The 18,493-nt window shown below is 39.1% G+C and overlaps 2 protein-coding genes across 9 annotated transcripts in view; one reads left to right on the top strand and one right to left on the bottom strand.

The window, feature by feature from the left end:
* Positions 1-5,915, bottom strand: part of LOC129723435 (A-kinase anchor protein 9) — a 70,264-nt gene extending 64,349 nt beyond the window's left edge. For 4 of the 8 annotated variants that reach the window (XM_055677652.1, XM_055677653.1, XM_055677654.1 and 1 more), the window contains exon 1: positions 5,667-5,915. In XM_055677652.1, the coding sequence (XP_055533627.1) occupies positions 5,667-5,744 (78 nt within the window). In that variant the 5' untranslated portion in view covers positions 5,745-5,915. Of the gene's footprint in view, positions 1-3,195; positions 3,647-5,666 lie in introns of those variants that run through there. The other 4 variants (XM_055677657.1, XM_055677658.1, XM_055677659.1 and 1 more) reach the window with 2 other exon arrangements.
* Positions 5,916-14,647: 8,732 nt separating this feature from the next.
* LOC129725843 (probable ATP-dependent RNA helicase DDX46) lies at positions 14,648-18,236 on the top strand. Its single transcript, XM_055682155.1, has 5 exons — positions 14,648-14,792; positions 14,868-15,152; positions 15,206-17,014; positions 17,087-17,828; positions 17,897-18,236. The coding sequence occupies exons 1-5, from the start codon at positions 14,770-14,772 to the stop codon at positions 18,137-18,139; spliced, it is 3,102 nt and encodes a 1,033-aa protein (XP_055538130.1). The 5' UTR covers positions 14,648-14,769; the 3' UTR covers positions 18,140-18,236.
* The last annotated feature ends 257 nt before the right edge of the window (positions 18,237-18,493 follow it).

Here is an 18,493-nt window from a genome sequence, read left to right as displayed (position 1 = left end):
GAATGATGACTTCTCAATTTGTGTTGATTTTGATGCTCTGATAGGAAGTATGGGATGTATTTATATTGACTACAATTATTCTCTGGGAAATTCTAGGGGGGGGCTGAAAACTTGCTAGAGGGGGCTGTAGCCCCCCCGTAGTGGCGCCCATGCTTCAATCTGGTATTGAGTGTCACCCGAGCAATTATCAGTCAATAATCATGTCAGTGATATAAATGCTATTATCTTAATTTATATCGATATTATTTAATCTGAGCCAATACATCGCATGAAGTCAATGAAGTAGGTAGACACCTTCATCCTACACCGCATTAACATCGCTAGAGTAACATAGCGTGTGCGAAATCAGCATGCCAGTCAGCATTACCACTGTCAACTGATTGGAACTGAAAGCATTCAGCTTGTTCGTGTTGCTACTGATATTCGATTTTTTCAGTTTCAACTGAGAATCTATCACTGATAGTGACAATTTGCAACCCTGGTCCCAAGCACCATTAAACTAGTTCATTTTGCAATTCTGTTGGTTCGATCAATCACAGAGTGCATCTACGGGCAGTATTATTAAGCTATGCTATATGCTAAGCCAATTGCCCCCAGTTCCGCTCTATTGAGAAATACTGGGCAATCATAACAAGGAGACTGAAGGCAAAGGAAAAAGTTGTCAGAGACATCAATCAGATGAAGACCTAGTAATATAAGATAGCCGAAACGATGGACGAATAAGGTGTGCGCCCCTAATAAGCCGCATTACAGAAAATGTTCGAGAATTCCTTCGAAACCGTGAAGAATAATTTTATCCGTATTTTTTCTTAAAAATATGAAGAAATACACGCGATAGTTTTTGTTACAATACAATCTGAAGCAACCTTTACCCTTCCTAGCAAGACTTCTGGTACGATGCTGTTCTAACAAGGCAGTCGTCGTGCGTTCGAAATCCGGCTCGGGAGAGACGCTAACGCTAACGTCGTAAAGGTTCTGTATACTAATAGGGTAACGGGGCTATTTTGGTCCACCTACATATTTCTGTCCATTCGGGAACATTTTACGCAATTCATCTGATAAAATTCAAGAATATCAGAACTTATGTATGCACCAGAAATTGTTTGGAATTATATAAATAACACTTTAAGGATCTCGTCCCTTTTTAATAAGATTTGCTTGGAAATTCAAAAGCCTCCGAAATAGTGAGTCGTTACCACGTCGATCCAGACACCAGAGCAAAAAGAATCGATGTGCCCTGATATGGATCCATTCACTATTTCGGACGGCCAATCAGGAGTAAGTAGGTTTTCGAAAATCAAAGTAGTAGAGATGCTAGGCGTCTCACTGATTCAACTCTACTCGGCGATAAGCCCAGACAACAACCTACAGTGGCGCATAAATGAATTTGATAGTGCTAATAAAACCACAATAGTGCCGAAAAAGTCCGCGTGTGATAGTGGATTAGTGCAGCCAGTGCCGTTGGAGACAGATTCCTGCAAAATAAACTTCCGGACCGCATGAGGCGCCCCACGAAGAAGGGGGGCTCATCACCGCCGTCGCAGCTATCCCTAGGATTCATCGCAGCCGCAGTCAGTGAGTCTAACAGAGTTTAACCAAGTTCATGAAGAAGCTTGCAGTTAAAAGACAGTCTTTGCGAATCTTCTACTGAGCATGGCTGATCCACGCTTGGCATGATGAACATTTATCTGAACAAATTGAATAAGACTTTTTGCTTGTGGTCTTGACAGACCATTTAGGAGGTTCCGTCAGGCAGCTTGGTGTGTGATTTTTTGCCATCATGGGCAATGGATTGCCCTTGGCGTTTGGAACCACTGCTTCCAGCGGTGCCTCTATTTTTGTCAATTCCTCTCTTACTCGACCTAATTGCCCCTAACGATTGTAAGTTTTACTGCACTTCATTGGAATCCATGATTACATCATCTAGGACTTTAGTGTAATTGACTAATTCTTCAGAAACTACTTGGACTAGATGTTACTTTTTAATTTGCTTCAACAAAAAATCCTTTCTTCCGTATGATCGCTATTTACTAGAATTACTAGATTCCCAATTTGGCTTTCACTTATAGCGAATTGCTTTATTTCTGAGACTCACATGGGCCTATCTGGCATGTCTTTGATGCATCGTAAATCGCAATATCGTTTGTCTTCTCTGCGTAGGTTGGCACTGAGGTTCGCTATCAGAGATACAATTTTTTATTGACATTGTAAGCACTGCAGGGATAAAGCGGCGAGTACGTTTGGACGAGGAATTTTATCCTAGTCCTTTACTGATAGATCGGCTCCTTTTCGTTTAGTTGAAACATTTTCCTTGAATCAAATAGCTTGCCCAAATTGATTTCAAGTAATATTTTGTTCATTCTATTCTAATCGCAGTCTAAAACTAGATAATTAAAATCAAAGACGAAAAAAAATTCAATCCGAAACTTGTGTCCCTAATAATCAATACGTTTGAGACTTAAAGCAAATTGACCAATAAAGAAATGAACCACATGTTCGGATTGAATCTCGTAGACCATTCATCAACAGACGAAACAAATTTTCAGTTTCGTCTTGTGAAGCAACCTAACTCGTAACGCTAGGTTGATAGCAAACTTCTGCTTTTCGCAGAACACGCGAAAACAAACGGGGCTCGCTATTTCCAGCTTGTTTTGCGAATAAATAGGTCACAAGAACGCCAATGCTAACGGGTGCAAAGTTAGATTTCATGAAAACAAACTCGCAACACCTGGCCAGGCGACGATAGGAAGACAACCTTGCTATTGCAACCTACTGACAAAGCAAAACGACACCGATTTATTGTTTGGCCAAGTTCGTTTTTCAGCCTTAGTAGCTCCAGGATTCATTACATGCGGTTGTCGCATTGTTTTCCCTGCACGAAATGGCCATTATTTACTTTTCGCATTTGCAAACATAGTTCTGTTGAGAAAGATAAATTTCGGTGGCTTTGTGCTTGCCTTGTTAAATCGATACGTGAGCGATTATTGCCAAGATCAGTTTTAGGCACTGGCGTGGCGGAGCCTTTTAGGAAGGCGGCGTTCTATTTTCTCCCCCACAGAAACCGTTTTGATTTGAAGCATAGAATAGCCTTTCGAAAAAAGTTGTGAGACTGATTATCGTAAACAACAATTAGATGGTAATTTTGCATTGAGATCCATAATTTAGGCTTCAATAATTTCAACATTATTTACTTACGGTATGCAATGAATTTCACGTATTTCGAATTAAAATTCGAAGATCCTAGACACTGTTGATGAACTCAGGCAAGTTGCATAACCATGCGGACCATTTTTTGTCAACCGGTGCGCAAAACAGCAACGTTGCATTGCACAGACAACGTCGAAGCATTTCAAGTATGCACGTTTTAACTGACCTACACGCACAGTTTCTGTATTTTTTACGTTGACCGCAGTAACAATCTTCCCACGATAATCCGATGTTCACCGTTCAGAAATCGCTCTAGCACTGAACTCATATCACAAGTTACTCATAGCACGAAAACCAAAACCGAATGCACGAAACGTGCAAAGTCCTCCCCATCGCGTGCTGCTATCTTGTCGTTTGTGTTAAACCGTTGTTGACGTCAGTCTAAACAATTCTCGGTTACTACTCCTCAACCGACTGTTGATTCAATTGGACTAGGTAGGAATGTACTTATTGAAACCAACCCAAAACACAAAAACAGTTACATTTATAAGCGACATGAATCCGTGGTTAGAAGAATTGTAGATCGTAACATGTTCTTTCTGTAAAACACCACCCCACCTAAATTCATTGATAGAACATCTACTCAAGGAAGCGCTCATTTTATCGTTAAAATTTTCTTTTTAATATGATCTACGACATGGACCACGCTAAAGACTATAAATTGGATTCACACGTAGCGCTTTCACGTTCGTTTAAGTGAGCCGCGCGCACCAATTAAAGACGTGCGTATCGAACAGACGGCGAAAAAAAAAAGAACTATAACGCGAGACAACGGCATTTGTTTTCCCTTATTTCCTTCTTCGCGCGAACGAAAAACACCATGACTAAGCGGACGCACTTTTTTTCGACAACGATGAACGGAAAAGATGCGGCTAATACGAACTCTAGGCGAACACTAAACTAAGCCAGCGGAAAGTGGAATACGATTAGCCTGTCGCGGCGGAAAATTCTTACCCCACGGCGCTTATCGAAGCCGAATTTTAGATGAAGATGTAGAAACATTTTTTTATATGCAGTTGAAGAGGAATATGTTCGCTCTAGCGACTGCAGTGGATTTGAACTAGAATAAAAATATGACTAAGGCAGACGTAACAATTTTATTAGTTACAACACTGCACGTAGAGACAAGTGTGGGTTAAAAGTGCATGACAAGATTTTGCCATAAAAATAAAACTGATGTATAAATATCGAGACAGCAAGCTTAAACAGTTCAGCTGAAAAGTCTCCGGACTTGAGATAAATATTTACAGCCTGAAAATAGCGTTCTACTTCAGCAACTACTATCTCTTTAGTGTTGAGTTTCTTTCAAGGCAAATGAAAGTTTGCCATACATCCAAAAATAATTAAAATATTTACAACTTTATCTAAGACTTTATCCTGATTGTACTCTTGATTTCCAAGTTGTTTTCTTTTTTAATGATTCACTTCTGCGTTCTTTGCGTAAATCATTACTAAATAAAAGCTTTCCACCTAGCGTTAGATTGATTTTCCATCTTGTGTTCAAATTAAACTGCTGCTAACTTTTCAGTCTCATTTTCAGAATTATACCTTTCAAAACCATCACCAGTCAGACAGGTCTGGCAATGTTTCTTGCTACATTAAAGCATTCCGCTACTCAATACAGCTTTGTTTATTTACATGTAAAATTCGATGCTGTGCCCGTGCTTCCATGTGACAAATTAGGGAGAGCATCTAAAGCAAGCCGTCTGGATTCCGGGGAGACGTATTGATTGCCTTTTTTTCCTCTTAGTTTAGTCTGTCGTTAGAACAGTATGCTACTATTACATATGAACATTCTCAGTCACTCGTTGATACTATCAATTTGGAAGGCAAAGAAGAAAAAACGAAACCAACACCTAGTCAGCATACAAATCTCGAAGTAAAGAGGAATGTCTATCTATCTTATTACGGAATAACAGAACACAGAAAATAAATTTTTTTCGTGATTTAGTTGCATTCTAGTCGGAAATCACCTGTTTGAGAATAAAATACGATGCCGCAGACCTCTCGAGACACAGTCATGATTACTTACTCGAAGGAAGAATTCAAAGTTGCTACGAAATGTAACTTCTCAACACGCTGCTGCTGACTGACCTGAATTAAACTCAGATGCAGCACCAGCAGGCCTATAAACGAGAATTGCACAAGAATCGAAAACACATTCATTGATTATAAAAACAAACGCTTTGATGCTTAGAATGTCTAAAGAGATCAAAACAAGCGACGCTGTCTGATGCCAATCTAAATATAGATTGAGTATGAGCTCTTTAGTTTTCACGCACTTTCCCTTTTGGTTTTTTTTTGCCCTAACTGGTGAGCTTCTAAGAGGAGAAACGATAGCATGCCGATAGCCGATAGCACAGCAAGCCACCAAAAACGCCTTTCATTAATACGCAGTAGAAAACCAGTGATATGTAACGATAGATTGGCCAATACAATGCAAGAATTCAATGACCTACCTCGGACGGTGAAGAGCTGCTGCTCTCATTTTTTGAGTTTGGCTTGCGTTTTAATTTGAGCTTTCCGATGCTATTCATTTTTCTCACTGGAAATTAACTAGCATCGCAGCACGCACAATACATGTACACATAAGATAAATGGTTTGAGCTAAAGTTTTAAACATAAAAACACTTTGAGTTTTACAAAAATTTTAAGCAGCACAACGAAAAACACTTCAGCAGTTTGATTTGTTTTGTTTTCTAAGTTTTTCTTTGACGTTTTCAGTTTTCAGAACAACGGTTACAACCATGATGCCATATTGAGAGGTATCGGCAATATAGTTGGAAATATTTCAACCGTTTCAATAAATGTCGTATGCAGAGCAGCACCAAGGATGCAATGTCATTTTTCAAAATGTCTTCACGTTCCAATAAAAAATGTCTTCACATGTCTTCCAACCCGAGATGGCTTGTTAGGACCGACCGAAAACTGAAAAAGTTACCGGCAAATCTAAAACTGACGAGCAAATAAAAGAAGGTCACCACCTCTGCAAAATGCGGGTCATGTCACATATTTTCTAATACCCCATTCACACTACACGGCTTATCACCTAATATCGGGCGATTCGTGCTATCGAGGTCATATCACCAGGGGGGATCTATCTGTCAAATATCGTGTAACCAACATATTCGGCAACATGGCGTTTGTTTAGGTTCTTGTTTTTTTTGGTCATGAATTTTATCGATGTGAAATATTAAAGAATTCTCGCTAAACATGTGAAAAGGGCCCATGTGTCATATGTAAACAAGCCACAATTTCACGTTTTTCAATGAATACAACCTTAATCTACTCGTACAAATAAGATTGTTTGATTAAGGGTAAATTCTTTTATCAATAAATCTTATTGGTAAGAGCAGATTTCGCTTGTATTGATCAAAAAACGAGAAAATTTGGTTTGTTTACATATGGCACATGGGCCCTTTTCACATGTTTGGCGAGAATTGGAACGTTTTTTCATCAAAACTCGAGAAACCGCGAAAAACTTTCATGAATGTGTTGTGTAGTGATTTTTCCCCCATTATTGTTCATAGCTACAAACATCACGGACCAACAAACGTCATGGACCAGAGTTGATCTGCGATAACGCACACATATATGAAATTTGACAGCAGTGAATCCCCTCTGCATATCACCATCCATATTACCTGATATCCCATACAAACGAGCTGTCAACGGATGTCACCTCAGCTACATGCTATCGCGGATATCATCAAATATCTTAAATACCAATATAGTTCACTTACGTGAAATTATGAAGACAAATTGAAAATGACAAGCGTTAGTCACCTTTTCGACCGCTAGGTGCGCAACTTCTGATTTTGTTCTACACGACATGCGAAAAAGAGTAACTTTTTACAAATTTATTACCCTTATGGATACACTGAAAAAAAATGCACATATTATTGTGAAGTGGACTCGGCCGAATATTTTATATAATAATAAAGTTCGCCTATGTATGAGGCAATCTATGGGTGGTGTTCCACTGTTTGTACGTTTGTCGACCTCCGACAACATTTTGAGTTGTAAAATGGTGACTTCCGGTGACTGCAAAACTACCGAAAATGACCAAATACCACCTAATATGGGTGTTTGTTTAACCAGAATGACGCTCAGAGGCCAGAAATTGTCTCCAAACGCCATTTTGAATTCCAATATGGCGACTTCCAGTTTCTAAACAACAGTGGCAAAAGACCAAATAACACTCATTATGGGCATGGGCGTAGCCATAATTTCAAATAGGGGGGGGGGGGCAAGCTTTTCAAAATTTTAGAAGTAAAAAAATGGTACACTAAGGTCACTTTTTACGCGGTTTTTTTATTACGCGGCTTTTTTTACGTGGATTCCGGAAGTTACGCGTTTTTTTACGCGGATTCCGGAGTTTACGCGTTTTTTTACGCGGCACGTATCCCCGCGTAAAAAGCGACTTAAGTGTGTTTTGAAAAATAGAAATAAATAATACTAGTCTTTAGTGATTGTTACATCAAGGCAACCAGTGAAAAGTTGTCTTTGACATCAGAGTGGAAAATTTGATTATTCTTTGTCCAATCTCGAATATAAATAGATGTTCTTCACTAAAAACTCTTAAGTTCATTTAAACCTTTGGACATATTATTTTGGCGACGAGGATCTCAAGAATCCACGAACATGGGAGAAGATAAAGTTGATCAGCAGCCGCAACCGGGAGTTCAAGATATGATTCACAATATGGCCCAAATTGTACAGTGGATAGCGGTCTAGCAGCAGCAGCGTCAGTATCAAACCCCGGAGCAGATTTTTGAGTCCCTCTTTTCGAACATCATCGAGTTTGTCTTCGACGAAGAAAACGGAGTTACTTTCGGACGTTGTTGTTTAACCGCTACCAGGACCTCTTCGAGAACGATGCAGGCCTGCTGAATGAAGCGGCGAAGGTACGTTTACTTCTCTGGAAGCTGGACACCCATTCGCACAGCCGCTATCTCAACTAAATCCTGTCAAAGCTTCCTAAGGACGTGAAGATTGAAGACACAGTCAAAATTCTCAATAAAATCTTCGGGCATCAAACGTCAAACGCTCCGGAAGCGGTTCATGTGTCTTTTCACGATTGTTGTTGCACACTCAGCAAGCAGAGAGCACTCAACCGCTGTTCAAATATTGTTGACCTCAGCCAGGTTTTCACCCGACGTAATGTGCTGAACGAGCGTTCAATCGTGCATGTTTCCATGGTAGAGCAAGTGCAATTTTAGCTGCTTTCTCAGTCGCAGGGAAGAAAGAACGGGCTTTAGCTAGCAGGTCTATAAGATCTTCCAAGTTCTTACGGTCTGCTCTCATACTGCTGCAATGTTAATACAAAACTTCCACCTCTCCAACAAAATTGTCAACTTCATAAAAAATTACGAAATTTTCGGTTTTGCGCTGGAACTCTACCAACGACATGCGTATTACGTTAGCGGGATGCAGCAGGGACAACGCGTAGGCAGGTGCACTATCTTCATCGAACCGTGTTTCCAATGAGGTTACAAGAGAATCGAGGTAAGGAATTGTCACAGCTCGGTTCCAATACTCCAAGCTAGTTGATGCAGGTGGATTTGCCCGGTACTTTTGCCGCTACGCAGTGGGGCAAATTGATCCGTTGGCGCGACAAAACCTTATAACTCCTTAACAGTTGTTTTCACAGTGTTCATGTCTTTGGCAATGTTGTTCACCATAAAAAAATCTTCTTGAGAAATGTATTCAGGCAGCTTAAATTTTTTTCTACAGATGGCGCTGACATCTATCTTCTGAATAAATGGTGCTAGCCATTTTGTTTCTTCGGGAAAGTTGTTTATATCATCAATTGACATAAAGTTGTCGAACATATTACAACTGTAGGACTGACCGTTAACGAGATAAAATTATTTTCATTATTCATAAACCCAAAATTTCAGTAATGAATTATAACTGGGACTTAAGTACATATGTTTTAATTTCAGATATATTCGAGCTTCCGAGTCATCATGAAATGAATTATTGAAGGTTTGTAGTTGCCTTTGTATAGTTTTTTGTCAACCTATGATGTGTCATCATATTTGAGAAAGAATATAAAACAAAGTTTTAATGTTATTGTTTGTGATAAAATGTTTCAAATAGGAACATTGTTCAATTAAAGTTTAGTTGGCCATGTTCCCTTTCTAAGAGCTCCTCTTGTTTAATTTTATACCATTTAACATGAATACTAAACGCTTACTTTTGTTTAAAACACTGTTTACCCAATGACAAACTGTTTCCAAGTACTAATAATTATTTCCGGGGGGTCTTAATACTACTGGACGTCAGTTTCGAAAGACCCCCGAACACAATCATGGTCGTGTTGCATACACCGGCATTCAGCAAAGCCTATTGTAGGAAAAACATCGATACGGACACTGCTGATTGACGATTTTTAAATGAATTGACATGAAAACAATCGTTGCGAAAACTCGAACTACTCAGTAAGTTGCAACTAGTAGCAGCTGATTTTTGGTTTAGTACTAGTTAATACCTTGTATTTTAGTACAATAATAGTGTCATAGCAGAACAACGTAGAACTTTATGTTTTTCATATTGCCGAAAATGAGGAAAAATTACAAAAAAAAACTTGTTTTACACACTATGCCTCCTACGAACCTGTTTTCAACAAAACTGTCTTAAAATCACAATCCCTATTAGTTTATACTCTGTTTTATAAGGATCATATGAGTTAGCTTATTAATTTCTAAGTATTTGCATGCCCTACTGGAAAATATGTGTGAAAAATTTTTCTTCCATTTTACAAGCCTTGTAGATCCTCACTTTCACAATATTATAGCACATTTTCTAAATTATTTTTCAAAGTGAATTATCATGATTTCCAGTCGATAACATGTCTACTGCAAGTAGAAAATAAAATGAGGCATGAAAACTGAATTTCATTTTTTTTTAGTTTTGTCGCGACTTTTCTGGGTTCTGCCCCACAGTGCGCTGCAATATCCTTGGTGGATCAACTGAAAAAAAACCTGTGCAATTCCACGCAACATAGCGCAAGCATTTCAATCAATTATTTTTGATCTGGCTGTTAATTTACACAGATGTTTCTATGGGCTAAAGATGTCGTTTTGTACTATTAGAATTATTGAAAACAAAATTCTGCACCAATGTCAACCTTTAGGGGGGGGGGGGCAATGCCCCCTTCTGGCTACGCCTATGATTATGGGTATTTCCGGGATTGTTATGATGCACTGAAGCTACAAATCGATCTCAGACAACATTATGAATTGTAAGATGACGACTTCCGGTGAATGGAAAACTGCCGAAAATGACCAAATACCACCCAATATGGGTGTTTCCTCAACCGGCTGATTTTCGTCCAATATGAGATGCTTCGAAACCAGTATGATATACAGGAGCTAGAATCGAACACAGACACCATTTTGAATTCTAATATGGTGACTTCCGGTGACTAAATAACAACAACACAATGACAACTTGTGGGAAACAGCCGAATACTACTGCATATGAATATTCCCGTAATCGAAATAATGTATAGAAGCCAAGCATTGACCCTGGACACGATCTTGAATTCAAAGATGACCACTTTCAGTTTCTGGAAAACAACGAAAATAACTGAATACCACCCAATATGAGTGTTTTCGGAATAGACGTGATGTACTAAAGGCAAAAGTCGAGGATGTTGTCATTCCGTTAAAACCAATAATTTCAAACGATATAAACAAATCGCAAGAAATCAAGGAATTTGAATGTTGAAAATTATTAAATTAAACACAAAAATAGGCTGGACGAAGTTTGGCGGGTCAGCTAGTAAATACATAAATATGCTGGTTAAAGCAAAGCTGCAAGTGATGAATTAGAAGATTAGAACTCGAAAGCAAAAAATTCGGAGGGATAAAAAAAAACAAAAAAAATACTTTCAAAACGAAGAAAACTGAACATTGAATAATAGTTTTTGCATAACAGTTGTGATCACTAATTATGTTTGTTTTGTTTAATATCTTTTATATATAATATTATAAAGCTTTTAAACCAATTACAACATTATATGTATCCATACCTAAATTATTAAATTCATAGAACATTCAAGTGTTATCTAAGCTAAAAGTTGCACAACAACCATTTACGACTATTGACAACCATTGTGCGGTTTTTCCTTTTATCTTCTCCACGAGGTAATTGAAACATTCATTTAATTGTGCACTTCGTGGCCTGATTATTGAGCTTGAGCTTGACGGCCGCACATTTCGTAGTTGCTTCCCGTGATGGAACTGAGCTAGCGAAGTTACACAGGGAACCACGTATATAGCAACTTGGGATTATTTTACCATTTACACGTCGTGGCCTGATTATTTGAATATTTCTTCTCCGTGCCTCGATAAGCTACATCTATTATATTATCAATATTTAACTCCCGGAATGGCGTTAGTTTTACATACAAACAATATACGCACAAAATATGCAACATATTTTTTACATACAAACAATATACGTAAGAAATCTGCACCAAGTAATTTTTTTCACATGATTTGAGGTTTTTTCTGTAATGGAATGAAATTGAGTCAACTAAATCTAAAATTGAGTAAATTCAGTTTCGTGTGTGAGAATGTCGGTCACCCGCTCACTGAAATTCAACAATAATGCACAGTGGTACAGTAAGGCAATGTAGGCGGACAGGAGTTTTTCAATGCGGTTTTGTGGTTTTGTGGTTTTAGAGTAAAATTTTTTTCTAAGAACTTGTTTCTTATATTTAATCTATTTTTTATGTGCAAATGAAAATTAGGGTGGTCCTAAAATCGACTTAATTAAAAAACTAACTTTTTTATTTGCAGAAATAAATGTATACATTCATCGGCACAGTTGTAGATCAACTATTTTTAAGCAACTTTCGGTATTTCTTCACAATATTTATACAATATTTGTTCTTTCAAATGATACCAAAAAATATTATTTATGTTTGCTCTAAACGGGGTCATCAATATTTTAAAAGGTCCTATTTTTAAAACAGAAATAGTGAAAACTCTGCATCTGTACAATATATAGACAATGTTTTTTCGTCAAAATTGGCGTATTTTTTATCAAAATTACCGAATAAAACTTTGTTTTTGAATTTGAATTGAAAAATAGATCGAAAGACTGTTTTTGGAAACCAAATTTGATGTCTACAAAAAAGTTATTTTACTTAGAATCAGTTGATCTACAAGTTTGCCAAAGAATGTTTACAATTATTTATGCAAATAAAAACAAGTTAGTTTATTTATTTGTTGATTTTGAAACCACTCTAATTTTCATTTGCACATAAATAGAGGACTATGTATAAGAAACAACTTTTCACAAAAACTATGGCTTTAAACCTCAAACCAAAATCGCAACGAAAAGCTCATGTCCGCCTAAATTGCCTTACTGTACCACTGTGCAATGAGTTTAGTTACCTTTTTCACCACAAGAGGGGGTGTTTCCTGTCTGTCTTCACGGAAATATATGGGAAATTCGAGAGTGAACTATATTGTTATTTTAAGATATTTGATATCATGTTCGAAAACCAATAATAACCACATTTCCAGCAGGTGGCAACACGACCAACAAACATTTGACCAACCCTACAAATTTCACAATTCGCGTTGCATGCGAGAAAAAAGGAAGGAAATATTTATGCTTTTTCCATCCCGCAAATTTTGGGAATTGCATATAAGAGTTCGCGTTGGTGCGAGCCGACTAGCTTTGACCTGATTTTGTTTTCTTCTCTTTTCAATTACCAAAGCAAATGTCAAATCATATCAGCTCACTGTAGTGTGAACGTTCGAAGTGATATCCGATATCATCTGGCGATATCAGATATCCGGCGTAGTCTGCCAGAAAAAAAATAACATCAAAAAAACCTTACGTAGTTTTACCACATACATAAGACACTGGCGTTTTTTTCTGGTACACGTTGCCCCATAGTACTCCGTACCCCGTCTTGTCAAACAACTCGATGAATAATAAACAAAATTAATTTTCTTTTTCTCGGCTTTATCGAGCCCCAAAGAAAATGGCATAAGGTACCGATGAATAATAAACAAAATTAATTTTCTTTTTCTCGGCTTTATCGAGCCCCAAAGAAAATGGCATAATTTACCGTCAAAAAGTCATTTATGAAATCAATGCAGCATTTTTCGAACAGGGCAGAGATGCTGAATGTTTTGGAAAAATGTCTGCAACTCCTCGAAAAATCTGCTTGAAATCCGAAAAAAATCTATCCGTGATTGGAAAAAATTTCGCTCGCACAAACAAAAGTCTGCAAAAATCTGTACACATTTTGAGAAAATCTGCGCAAATATAAGTAGACTCTGACAAAAATCTGCAGAAACTATGAACAATCTGCAAATATCTGCGAATCAATCAATATCTGCTCACAGACTCTAAAAATCTGCGTTTTGCAGACAAATCTGCACATCTGGTATCCCTGGAATAGTAATGAGACAAATGCAGGGCTGCGCAGGTACACTGCCTCCATAGACAACTCAAGCAGGGATTTTACTCAGAGTGTGGTACCACATACTTAGACATACGTAACACTGGCGATTTTTTTTGGTACTCTTTGCCCCACATCACCCGGTACCAACACCAGTTTGAACTGCTCGACGAAAATGAACGGAATGAATTTTCTTCATCGCGGCTCTACTCGAGCCCATAACAAAATCCCTTGAAACTGTCAAAAAGTTGTTTACAAAATCAATGCTGCATTTTTCGAGTGGGAACGAGACAAATGCAGGGCTGCGTAAGTACACAAGTTCCATAAACTACTCAAACACAGGTTTTTATACAGAGGTTGGTACTTTTGAGTAGTTCATTTTGAACCAACTTTTTTGGAAGATTTCTTCCTGAGTGTTACGTATGTCTTATGTATGTGGTGGTACCATTCGAGTAATTCATTTTGTACCAACTTTTTTGGAAGATTTCTTCCTGAGTGTTACGTATGTCGTATGTATGTGGTTTTACCTTAATTTAACTATGTTTTTCATTGCAAATACATCATTTCTACATTAAATTTCTTTGTCCAGACCAATAAAAAACATAGTTTTTGCCATTTTTACCATGAAAAAGAGGGGTTGTTATGTATCTTAACAGCATTTTTCCAGGTACTTTTCCAACACGTTTAGAAGTCACTGACAATGTTTTTCATGGTAAAATTATTTTCGGTGGTAGATTCAACAACAAAAAACATTGTTAAAACATGGTAATAACAGAAAACGTTCGCAAACTTACAGTTAAAATACCATGTTTTTTAAGGCACAAAATACATCGTAATTTTTTCTTCGGGTGAACAAGGCATTAGATGTTCACTTGCTCTATTCATGAGTCGAGTTCTACTAGAATTTAGGTACTTTCTACACAGCGTGTACAGAGTAAAATAATATTCACCAGAGCCTGGCCTCTTTTATCAATCCGTTGTCTTGTCAGATATATTCACCACACTCTTTCGAAGAGTGGTAACAGTCTGATTACGTTTATCGTAGTTTATTTGAAAAACGTTTACCTGCAAATTCAATAACTTATAGAACCTTCTGTAGCCTTTCAACAGTATCTACACTGCATACTATGACGAGGCCTGGTGAAAATGGGTAAGTTTTTGGTTGCAAAATCTGTGTATACTTTTTGCATACTCCCCTTGTGTTTAATCGTTTTCACCCCAACAGTAGCAGCAGAGATCGCCGGAGATCTCGCAGCAGATCGAACGAACCAGACCGCAAGAAAAAGCGGTCCCGCAGCCGTGACCGGGATCGGGACCGCGAGCGGACGAAAACATCGTTTCGCTTCAAACAAGTAACTCGACGGGATCGTGAGAGGGATCGTGACCGCGAACGGGAGCAAAGGGATCGGGAGCGCGATAAGGAGCTGGAAAAGGAACGCAACAAGGAAGCTGAAAGAAAGCGGGAACGAGAGAAGGAACGGGAAAAGCTTAGGGAACATGCTACCAAATAGTAATGTTTTGTATGAAATTATTTGTAATATTATTAACAATTTTTTTTTGTAGTGCGCAGAGCGTTAGCAGCAGCAGTGGATTCCGGCAATCGAAGTTTGATCAAAAGCCGCCAGGTTTTGCGGAAAAAGAACCGGTCAAAAAACCTCCCAAAGAGGAACCAAAAGAAAAAGAGGATACTTTCGATTTGTCGGTTCCGATGGATAAAGAAGAGGAGCAACGACGACTGGAACAAGAAATGACTAGACGACGAGAACGGATAGAACGCTGGAGAGCTGAGCGAAAGCGGAAGGAGATTGAAATTAAGAAGCCGACAGTGGTGACTGGCCTCAATATTCCCAAGAAGTGGAGCTTAGAGGATGACGAAGAAGATGACGAAGACGACGAGAAAGATAAAGCCGGTAAAGATAATGAAGAGGAAGACGATGTTGATCCTCTGGATGCTTTTATGAAAGAAGTTAACGAAGAAGTTCGTAAGGTAAATAAGCTTCCTAATGCTGCACCCAAGACAGAGGGTAAGGCTGCTGTTGCTTCAGGAGTAACAATCATTACTGGAGTGGCTAAAAAGAATGCCGAAGCAGCCAAAAAAGGTGAACTAATTGAACAAAACCAGGATGGCCTTGAATATTCCTCAGAGGAAGAACAGGAAGACATAAAAGACACAGCAGCTAACCTCGCCAACAAACAGAAAAAGGAACTGGCCAAAATCGACCATTCCGGAATCAACTATTTACCGTTCCGTAAGGCTTTTTACGTTGAAGTACCCGAAATTGCGAAGATGAAGCAAACCGAAGTGGATGCATATAAAACAGAACTAGAAGGCATTAATGTAAAGGGAAAAGGCTGTCCTAAACCGATTCGCACATGGGCTCATTGTGGAGTTTCCAAGAAAGAATTCGACGTGCTTCGTAAGCTAGGGTTCGATAAGCCAACGCCGATTCAATGCCAGGCTATACCGGCGATAATGTCTGGTCGGGATTTGATTGGCATTGCTAAAACCGGAAGTGGTAAAACATTGGCCTTTATTTTGCCTATGTTTCGGCATATCTTAGATCAACCACCGCTGGAGGATGGAGATGGTCCGATTGCGATCATTATGTCTCCAACACGTGAGCTCTGCATGCAAATCGGAAAAGACATCAGAAAGTTCGCTAAAACTTTGAACCTGCGGCCAGTATGCGTCTACGGTGGTACTGGTATTTCCGAACAGATTGCTGAACTAAAACGTGGTGCTGAGATCATTGTGTGCACCCCGGGACGGATGATTGATATGCTTGCGGCTAATTCTGGTCGCGTAACGAACTTACGACGTGTTACCTATGTTGTGCTAGACGAGGCTGATCGTATGTTTGACATGGGCTTTGAGCCGCAAGTTATGAGAATCATCGACAATATTCGACCGGATAGGCAAACAGTGATGTTTAGTGCCACATTCCCTCGTCAAATGGAAGCTCTGGCCAGGCGCATCCTGAAGAAACCGATTGAGATTCAGGTGGGCGGGCGTTCAGTCGTCTGCAAGGAGGTCGAACAGCACGTGGTGGTACTGGAGGAAGATGCGAAATTTTTCAAGCTCTTGGAACTGCTGGGGCTGTATCAGGAACTCGGAAGTATTATTGTTTTCGTGGACAAGCAAGAAAATGCCGACATTTTGCTGAAGGATCTGATGAAAGCTTCGTATCCCTGTATGAGTTTGCACGGTGGTATTGATCAGTTTGATCGAGACTCAACAATTATCGATTTTAAGCAGGGTCGTGTTAAGTTGCTCATCGCAACGTCTGTGGCCGCGCGCGGATTAGACGTCAAGCAGCTCATTCTTGTGGTAAACTACGACTGTCCGAACCACTACGAGGATTATGTGCACAGGTGAGTTATGAAATTTTGTTTAGGTAGAGTTTTAAAATTAATATTGAATGCTTGTTATTTTATCCATTAAAGATGTGGACGCACCGGTCGAGCCGGTAACAAAGGCTTTGCATGGACGTTCCTTACTCACGAGCAGGGGCGATATTCTGGCGACATAATACGCGCTCTAGAGCTGTCGGGTGAAACAGTACCAGAGGATCTGCGTAATTTGTGGGAAACGTATAAAGCAGCTCAAGAAGCGGAAGGTAAAAAAGTTCATACTGGAGGTGGATTCAGCGGAAAGGGTTTCAAGTTTGATGAGCAAGAAGCTGCCGCTGTTAGTGAGCGTAAAAAGCTGCAGAAAGCAGCTCTCGGTTTGCAAGATTCTGACGACGATGATGATCTGGAGCAGGATATTGATCAGCACATCGAGAGTATGTTTGCCACTAAACGTATTGTGAAGGAAGTGGAAGCACCGGTTATTACACAAACAGTAGCGGCACCAGTTGCGGCAAACCCGAACTCAGACAAACTAGAACTGGCCAAAAGGCTTGCGTCGCGCATTAATTTGCATAAAAATTTGGGTGTTGAAGCAAAAGGTGCCACACAACAAGCAGCGGAAGCTATTCTTAAGGGTGGAAGCGCTCAGCCGCTTATTACTGCTAAAACCGTGGCGGAACAGCTCGCAGCTAAGCTCAACAGTAAACTCAATTATCAACCGAAAGACGAGGATGAGGCTCCGATCGAATCGAACGAGACAGTTTTTCGGAAATACGAAGAAGAGTTGGAAATTAACGATTTTCCGCAGCAAGCTCGATGGAAAGTCACCTCGAAAGTGAGTTGTTTTAGGTTTTTTACTTTGGTATTTGAAATTCGTAATAAATCTTCATTTGATATTTTTAGGAAGCTCTCGCGCAAATTTCCGAATACTCCGAAGCAGGTCTTACCGTCCGTGGTACATACGTTCCACCGGGCAAAACTCCACCTGAAGGCGAACGCAAACTTTATTTGGCCATCGAGAGCTGCTCGGAGCTTGCCGTTACGAAGGCCAAGCGTGAAATAACGCGTCTGATCAAGGAGGAACTGCTGAAGCTGCAGGCTTCCTCACATCATATTATCAACAAATCTCGGTACAAAGTGCTGTAATGGAGCGGCTAACTGCTTTTTAATCTGCACTCAAGCGGGGTTGCTGATGTGAATGTTTGATCACGTAATTTGTCAATAAAAAAGTTTTAGACAACAGGTTGCGTTGTGTTTTTGATTAAAAAAATCTTATTGCGGAAAGTGCTTATTATTTATTTTATGGAAAAATTCCTGATATGTTGTTGCGAGATGCCGTCCAAATTTTTCTGTTTTTCTCGTATCATGTTTCAAGATGGAATAGTGGAACGCATTATAACTTCTGAAAGCTAAAAATATCTGAAATCTTAGCCGATCATTTTTGTTACAAATGAAGAGAAATTGATAAAGAAAACACGGAGAGTGAAGACACATTACAAA

The sequence above is a fragment of the Wyeomyia smithii genome, chromosome 2 (assembly GCF_029784165.1).
Source record: "Wyeomyia smithii strain HCP4-BCI-WySm-NY-G18 chromosome 2, ASM2978416v1, whole genome shotgun sequence".
Classification (NCBI taxonomy): Eukaryota; Metazoa; Arthropoda; class Insecta; order Diptera; family Culicidae; genus Wyeomyia; species Wyeomyia smithii.
The sequence above is the reverse complement of the archived record's forward strand: the minus strand, read 5'-3'. Positions and strand labels throughout refer to the sequence as shown.

What these genes read in the sequence shown, in the direction of transcription:
- LOC129725843 (XM_055682155.1), top strand. Translation starts at nt 14,770, where the DNA reads ATGACGAGGCCTGGTGAAAATGG. An exon ending in AGGGAACATGCTACCAAATA is followed by an intron (nt 15,153 to 15,205) that starts GTAATGTTTTGT and finishes TTTTTTTTGTAG; the next exon opens with TGCGCAGAGCGTTAGCAGCA. An exon ending in TACGAGGATTATGTGCACAG is followed by an intron (nt 17,015 to 17,086) that starts GTGAGTTATGAA and finishes TATCCATTAAAG; the next exon opens with ATGTGGACGCACCGGTCGAG.